This window comes from Pyrus communis, chromosome 17 (assembly GCF_963583255.1).
Source record: "Pyrus communis chromosome 17, drPyrComm1.1, whole genome shotgun sequence".
NCBI lineage: Eukaryota > Viridiplantae > Streptophyta > Magnoliopsida > Rosales > Rosaceae > Pyrus > Pyrus communis.
In genome coordinates, this window is record NC_084819.1 from 9852407 (window position 1) to 9860443 (window position 8037).

At 36.5% G+C, this 8037-nt stretch overlaps 1 protein-coding gene across 2 annotated transcripts; it reads left to right on the plus strand.

Annotated features, from left to right (window-relative positions):
• Window positions 1–72: 72 nt before the first annotated feature.
• Window positions 73–6036, plus strand: LOC137722352 (uncharacterized). Of its 2 annotated transcripts, none has more exons than XM_068461337.1 (13): window positions 73–265; window positions 367–625; window positions 780–1120; window positions 1208–1493; window positions 1704–1771; window positions 2263–2511; window positions 3003–3078; window positions 3420–3496; window positions 3576–3625; window positions 3950–4034; window positions 4563–4661; window positions 4875–5242; window positions 5529–6036. In XM_068461337.1, the coding sequence occupies exons 1-12, from the start codon at window positions 89–91 to the stop codon at window positions 5118–5120; spliced, it is 2013 nt and encodes a 670-aa protein (XP_068317438.1). In that variant the 5' UTR covers window positions 73–88; the 3' UTR covers window positions 5121–5242; window positions 5529–6036. The 2 variants fall into 2 exon arrangements, with proteins under 2 accessions (XP_068317438.1, XP_068317437.1); XM_068461336.1 differs by having other exon boundaries at window positions 5536–6036.
• Window positions 6037–8037: the final 2001 nt, after the last annotated feature.

The window sequence follows — 8037 nt, forward strand, 5'->3', positions numbered from 1 at the left end:
GACACCATCACAATAAACGACACGTCGTTTCATCTTCTCCGTGCTAAAGTTAAAACGGGCACAGCCAGAGAGGCTCCATAGCAGAAACATGGTTCAACTTCATGCAACTTTCTCTTTCAGCAACTCTCCCAAATTCTCAGGTTCTTCTCCCAAACGTCCCCGTTTCTCTCCCACATCCTCAAGCCTCTCTCCAAAACGTCACCGTTTCAGTGTCGAATATCTCAGAGCAAATCTCATTGGCACTAATTTAACATTTAATTGTAAGGTAAGTTCTTCTAACACTCTAATCCACCAGCTAAATTTTGCTTCTTTTTTTCTTTTATGTGATTATTTTTCAATTTTTTCAATTGGGGTTTTTCTGTTTAGGCCAATGGAGGAGAATTGGATCCCTTGCCTCACTTGCAGACTCTCAGAACATTTCCAAGGGAGGAGCTTGCTGCAAAAGTTGTCCTGGTCAGATTTGACTCTGCCCTTTTGCTTCATGAACATGTGGAACAACACAGATTCCAATCCGATGCAGTATTAACAATTAAGTATTTATGCCAATCCGGGGCTAGAGTGGTTCTTGCTAGTGATTGGAGTGTTAAAACTAATCCTAAACTGAGTATTGCACAGTCTGTTGCAGGTATATAATGCTTCTTGGTAATGTTAGTTTTAGTTTATAACTGTAATTTAGACAATTATGATGTTCTATGATAGTGAACGTTGTGTTGTTTGAGTTGTGTGACAATTCAGCATTTTGATAGTTGGTTTATTGCTTGTTGGTTTCCATAAATTAGATTTCTTGTCATCTCTTGTTGACTACAAAGTTGCTCCGGTGCAATGTATTTCTAACCTGGCATCAAAGTTGGAAGGTTTTGAGAAAGGAGATATTGTTCTTCTTGAGAATCTTTCTGAGTTTAGAGGGGAAGTTGCCAATTGTTCAAAATTTGCTCAAGTATTGTCATCAGGAGTTGATATTTTTGTTAATGACTACTTTTCCCGGTCTCATAAGATGCTTGCATCCACCTGTGGAGTTGCTCGCTTCTGCTATGGAAACTTAGCTGGTTTCCACTTTGAGAAGAGCCTATCTCAACTTAGCAGGGCTGCAGAAACCGACACAAAACCTTATGTAGCAATTGTATGCCCTTGCTGCTATTATATTTTTATTTGGCTCCAGTTAAAATTTGACTTATGAACTCTAACTTTGTTATCTTTGGATATGCAGATTGGTGGGGGTAATCTCTCTGATAAAGCAGCTGCTTTGCACTCCTTAGCTTCAATATGCGATGGGTTAGTCTTTGTTGGAATGATGTCATTTCAAATAATTCACGCCTTAGGGATATCCGTTCCCTTGAATTTCTTGGAACATGGGGCACTTAAAGAAGCTTTAGATATAGTCCAGCTTGCACACAATAGAAATGTACAGATACTATATCCAAAAGACTTTTGGTGCAAGAATGATTCCCTTCCGAAGCAATTGGAAATATTTCCTGCTCATGGTATTCCAGATGGTGAGACTGCATTTGATTGACCAAAAATATGATGCCTTTTGACTCCCTTCCTTTCCATGAATGATTAGAGCATGTAGCCATGAATGAATTGACTTATTCTTTTGACTGCTTTTGCTGATCACAATATCTTTGAAACTGCACAATCTAAGTCTCATATGATAGTAACTTGTGAAATTGGGTTTTAATCCAAGTTATTTTCCCCTATTTTAGGGTGGGTACCTATTGATATTGGGCCTGTATCGTTGGTTGATATAAACTCCACGCTTACAAAGTGCAAGGTAAATCAAAAGACTTTCAAAGTACTATTATAAGGAAGAGGAATTGTTTTTTGGTTTTGAAATGCCAATTTAATTAGGTTTTGAGGTGACAGTATCAATTTGTTAACTATTTCTCTTTGTATTTAGACAATGCTTCGTTTTATTGATAGGTTTTAGTGTGCATAAGAGTTTGCTCAGGTACTTTATCTAAGCACGACATCTAGCAAGCTTAATATAGCCCTCGAGACGGTTTTTTCACTTTCAACTCCGGTGTTGGGCTCCATATTCATTATTCTGTTCTTTTGCACCTTTATGGTTGTTTACTTTTCAGCATTGAAAACTGAAAATTTTAAATTTTATTGCAAAAGTTTCAAAGTTAAATTCCATCTTGATGTCATCTCTATTTTCTTTCTTGACGGAATTATGTTCTCTTTTGTGTTGAGTGTTTAAGCACGCATTGTTTCTGGCCTTGTCATGGACTCATTATCAGACCTCCCTCATTTGAAGTGCAGAAAGTCACTTGGATTGGTCCAGTAAAATTCCGTATGAGTAACTGCACAAAAGGAGCTTCTATACTGGCCCAAATGCTTAATCAACTAAGTCAAAGCAACTGCAGCGTAACTGTTGTTGGGAGTATGGCATGCGAAGCAATGGTGAAGGAATCAAATTCTGTCTCTCATTTGACCACGATTGAGAATGCTTCAGTTGTATGGGAGTTTCTCAAGGGAAGAAAACTTCCGGGGGTCATGGCCTTAGATAGGGTATGTTTCATGCTCTTCTTTCATAAAAATTCACTACTTTAACCAGAAGCTTGAAAAAAATTGATTCAGAATTATCGAATGAGACAAAACTAAATGTCTTGTATTGTAACCCATCATGGTTGGAAAGACCATCTAGTATCTGGTGGCCACGTCAATATTGGTATATATTTTGCATGTGTGTTAATCAGAAAATGAACCCCTTCTTGCAATGACTGTCCCAAACCACTGTAATATATGAAAGTACATGAGCTGCAGTTCTTTGGGAATCTAGCCTTGTATCTCATGATGGTGGTAGTAGTTCCTACCACAAGGGCCATTAACTCAAAACACTTTGTTTAAATTTATTTATGGGTAAAATGTGAATTGATGCATCAACCTGACTTCACTCTCAGCTAAGAGATCCTTCGGATTCAATTCACTTCCAAAACATACAATTGTCCGGCATTGCATATTATTTTTTTCAAAATTCTGAAAGCAGTGGTATTTTGCAGGCATACCCTTTTGATATAGACTGGATTGCTGCCTATTCTGATCCAGCTCAACCTTTGGTAGTTGATATTGGAAGTGGTATAGTATTTGGGCTTCTTATATGCTCTTATGGGTTCTCCCCCCTCCTCCCCCCCCCCCCCCCCCCCCCCCCCCCCCCCGCCTCCTCTCCACTTTTAGGTTGCAGTTTGTTACATTATTAGTTGTTCTTGTTCTCTGTGTAAGAAAGTTAAAACAGAGAAACATGATGATCAAGTTCTCACAAGAAGCTAAATTTGATACAAATGATAAACTTATGATTGGGATAAACAAATATTCATTTAAATGTTTCTATAATATTGGGGAAAAAAACTTTATGATTTGATTATGAGATAGTCATAGAAGTCACTGGTTATTTTCTAACTCCAAATAATAAATGACAGGTAATGGAATGTTCCTTTTCGGGATGGCCAAAATAAGGAAGGATTTGAACTTTCTTGGTTTGGAGATAAATAAAAAGGTTTCCAGTATTTTAGTTTTTTATATTCTTTTTGCTTATTCTTATCATCTACTAGTGACAGTTTTACAACTTCTTTCAGCTTGTACAACGTTGTCTGGATTCTGTTCACCAGTCTGGTATACGAAACAGGTAAGGGTTCTATCCTTGTGCTGCAAAACAACTATGTCCTTGTGAATTTGCTGGATTAACTGACTTCTACATGAAATTAAACTAGGTCCAGCAATTCTTTGTATTGTGCATGTCTAGTTAGCTTGTGCCGGATAAAATTGGTTGTTCAGTTTTGTAAGTTAAATTTAGTGGACGCAGCCTGTGTGAGTGTGTGTTTGCACCTATCTGTTTGAATTTGGGGTTGATGTAGGAAACTATGCTGTTTTCATTGATAGAATAGGATGTTTCTAACATTAAAGCTCAAGCTTCATCATCTTATCTATGTTCTGCTTTTGTCTACATTAGGTATTTCATCGCAACAAATGCAACATCAACATTCCGTTCGATTATCTCTAGTTACCCTGGAAAGCTAGTTCTTGTGTCAATACAGGTTAGGATTGCAACTCTATGTCTCTTATCTTTTATTGGTCAAAACTCTATCTCTTATCAGAATGTAATGTCATTCTACCAACAACGGTTCTGCCTCTTTAATCAAGTGTCTAGATAGGGTTCGTACCTAGACGTTGTTATTACTTTATGAATTAGGAAAATGTAATATCATTCTGCCGATATTGGTTTTTTCCCATGCCAACACTAAAAAGACATGGTAAACTGAGTTTTTTTTTTTTTTTTTTAAATTTCTTGTTTTCTTTAATGGAATTGTATTGTGATTCATATATTTACTTTATCTTTTGAAAAATTCGTTTGATAACTTTCCGAATAGTTCCTTGTAGAGAACAACCTGATGCCGCATTTCTGCATTATAAGTTAAGAAAGATATAGTTCTCTGTTAAATTGGTCTCTATCACTTCACTTGCAAATGACATTGAAAGTAGGGAGTACATGTGATGTGATGTTTCCACTGATTACTTAGATTTATATAGGTATCTATAATTTAATTGGGATTTTCCCCATGTAGTGTCCGAATCCTGATTTCAGTGAACCAGAACATAGATGGAGTATGCTGCAAAGGTCATTAGTTGAAGCAATTTCTGATCTCCTTACAGCTAATGGAAAGGTACTTTATTTCAACTCCACTTCAGTACAGAGCTGCATGTGAACTTTGCCTACTTTCTTTGCCAACCTTCACTCTCCCTTCTAACCACTGCAAGTAACGGCGTATACTCCAACATGCACTGTTAAACATACAAAATCTTGAAAATTTTGTGTAGGTGAGCTGCATGACAGGGCTCTGACAGGTCAACTTGCTAACTTCTCTTGTATTTGGTAGGTCTTTCTGCAATCTGACGTAGAGACCGTCTCTGTGAGAATGAAAGAACAGTTTCACAAATATGGTAAGGGAAAGCTTACTGTTCTGCGTGAACAAAGTTATGTTGTAACGAATGCAGGGTGGCTTAAGGAGAACCCCTTTGGAGTTCAGTCAGATTGGGAACGACATGTCTTGGATCGTGGGGCTCCTATGTACAGATTGATGCTTCATAAATCAAACTCTAGTGAAAGAAGTGATTGCAGTTAATGATGTAGGAAAATGGCAAGCCTTTTACCAGTGGAGCTAGATGGGGTATAGTCTAACTGTGCAGTGGTCTAGACTCATTTCTCAATCACATCTGTTTCTCCCAGCAATGCTGTCATTTAATGGTAAGGGCTGGTGGTTGCTGCATTTTTGTGATCTTATCATATTATAAACGGGTAGCACTAATTCCAGATTTGTGGCTTGCACTCCACCTAATAAACTGAAGGAATCTTCCGTGTAGGTCGTAAGCCAGCAACAAATGGGTGGCAACTGATAGTGCAACTGCTATAAATATTTTTTTTACGTTGAGTTTATTAGCGTCAAATTGCTGTGCATCTGTTCTATAACGTAATCAAGTTGAATTTATTGAAAATTGTCAGTCAAGTGAATATGCTGAACTAATATGCACAGTTTGCAGGGATGAACAACTTCCCGAGTTAGAGAGATGGTGGCGGATGGACGCTATTGATGAAGCACACGCAGTATCAAAAGAATAGGGACCAAATATGGTTTGAGAACATGCATGTCGGAAGCTTAGCATCGATCTTCCCTGCTGGTGTCTGTAAAGCAAAGGAACCACATTATGGACAAGCTTCAACAGTAGTTATCTGAAGTTACCATCTTTGTCATTTCGATCATTATATCTGCATTTGTAATCACTGACACTTGTTTATAACAATTTTGAATGTAAGTTCAGCTTATACCGTATAAATTTGCGCGTTTTGGGATATCGTCGTCGCTCTTGACGTAGCGTTTGGAATTGTTGCTTAGGGAATCAACCAATTTACTTCTCTTTTTGCTGTTCATTGTTCAAGTGCATCAATCTACTCTCCTACAGTTCCTACTGTGAAATCCCTTCGAAATGCATCTCGGTAAAGTGGCTGCAGCAGGATATGCAACCAAGTTTTGACAACAATATCCGAAAAGACCGGCTTATATGGACTCTTTCCTCGTTTGATGTATATGATTGGATGGATAGACAACTAAATTAAAGGTGCGTTCAAGAGAGAAATGAAAAAAAATTAGGTCCAATCATCGATAATAAGGTAGGATGGTTTGCGAATTTGTTTACGGTGAAGAGATTGTTCGGTGTATCCAGGACACAGGCTGGTTACACTGGTACACCACATGTTGTAATACGGATGGAGGAAAACTTGAAAAAAAAAAAAAAACTTATATCCATTTATATTATGACAAGTGCACCGCACAAAGGCTTTTGGAAGAGGACTACTTTCTATTATCTTATCAAGTCTTAGCGAACTACGGTAGATGTATGTGTTTAATACATTCACCACCTGATGGTCAAATATGATGAATATGATATTTTCTTTTTGGTTGCATACTTGATCATTATATGGTAAATATATTAAGTAAATATATACAGCCATTGTAGTGTTATTGTTCCCAACTTCAATAATTGAAGAAATATCTATAGGATTAGCTCCTCAAATTTGACAACACCATTGAAACTGCCGAATACAAATCCAGCAGTTCTAGAAAAAGAATTATCAAAATTTAACTTCTATTTAATTGTCGCCATTTGACTTTTTAAGTTTAGGAACTTTTGGTTTTCTGAATTCTTGTTCTGTGTAACGATGTTAGTTGTGTCAAGATTTCATAGATAGAATAGTGGCCTACTACTAGTCAACATGATATTTGTTCACAACTTGTATTTTAGTTCGAAAGATACCCAATTCATAATGTAGAACCATTCACCGTATATTTATCTTATTTTGTCAATTTCTAACGCGAGACTTTTACATTCTTTAGTATATTGTTTAATTTAAAGTATTCTATCGGGTTTAACAACAACTACCCAATATTCGGGAGATATTTTCTCCGAATCCATACTTGTTTCCGTGGGCCTTATTGTAATAGGTTTGTCTTGAAATATGCAAACCCAAAATAAATAAATAAATAAATTAGAGTATATTTAATTTGTTTCAGTGTGGTTCGGTTCAGTTTTAAAATCACCAAAACCAAAATCAAACCAATAGTTTTCAATTCGATTTTGTCTAATTCGGTTCCCTTTTTTTTCATTTTTTTAGATTTCGGTTCGGTATTATGTTTGGGTTTTGGGTTTTGGGTTTTCGATTTTTTGAACCCACCTCTAATTGGGTGTACAACTAAACCCTAGTTTTTAAAATTTAAAAGCATCTTATTAAAAAATCTGGAACATCAAATATGTTTGATGAAGTAAAAACAAAAAAAGTACTTACTTTTGAAAAAAAAAAAAAATTTGATGTCAATAACAATAGAAAGCATAAAAAATAAAATTAAATTAAAAAAAAAAAAAACAGAAACAGGGTCTACTTGCTTTGAAAAACAACTTTTTTTCAAGAGGCAGAGTGAATAGTAGCATTTAATAAAACTTTCTAAAATGCAATAATACCCTTGCATCTTTTACACAAAGACAATCTGTATCCTGACTACACACCTCCACTGGACCACTGATTAGGGGTGGGCATGAGTTAGGCTAGACCCAAATTTGAAGGAACCGGACTAGACTCATTTTAAAATGCAACAGGGCAGGTTGGCCCGGTTATAGGCAATTTGAGTTTTGGAACCAGATCTAACTCAACCTGTTTAAAACGGGCCGAATTGAAATGGGTCCACGAGCCCAATCCATTATTTTCCAGAACAGTCGGATTCAATCAACAACTTCGTCAAACAATCGGATTCAACAATTAACACATTCTCGAATTATCAAAATCACAAAAACGCAATACTGTGAACAGACAATTTCATCAATTAGTTAAAAACAAATAAAATTTCCAAATTTTCAATCACAAAAAGTGTTGTTCCTCAACACCCCAACAGTGAACATACATACTGATAAACATGTTAATATTGAGCCGCCTCAATATTTGCCCACCGATCCCCAACACCCCAAATCTAAAAATTCTTATATTCCAATCTC

Coding starts and splice junctions, on each gene's coding strand:
- LOC137722352 (XM_068461337.1), top strand. CDS start 89: ATGGTTCAACTTCATGCAACTTTCTCTTTCAGCAACTCTCCCAAATTC. Junction 4,035..4,562: donor TAGTTCTTGTGTCAATACAG/GTTAGGATTGCA, acceptor TTCCCCATGTAG/TGTCCGAATCCTGATTTCAG. Junction 4,662..4,874: donor TCCTTACAGCTAATGGAAAG/GTACTTTATTTC, acceptor TGTATTTGGTAG/GTCTTTCTGCAATCTGACGT.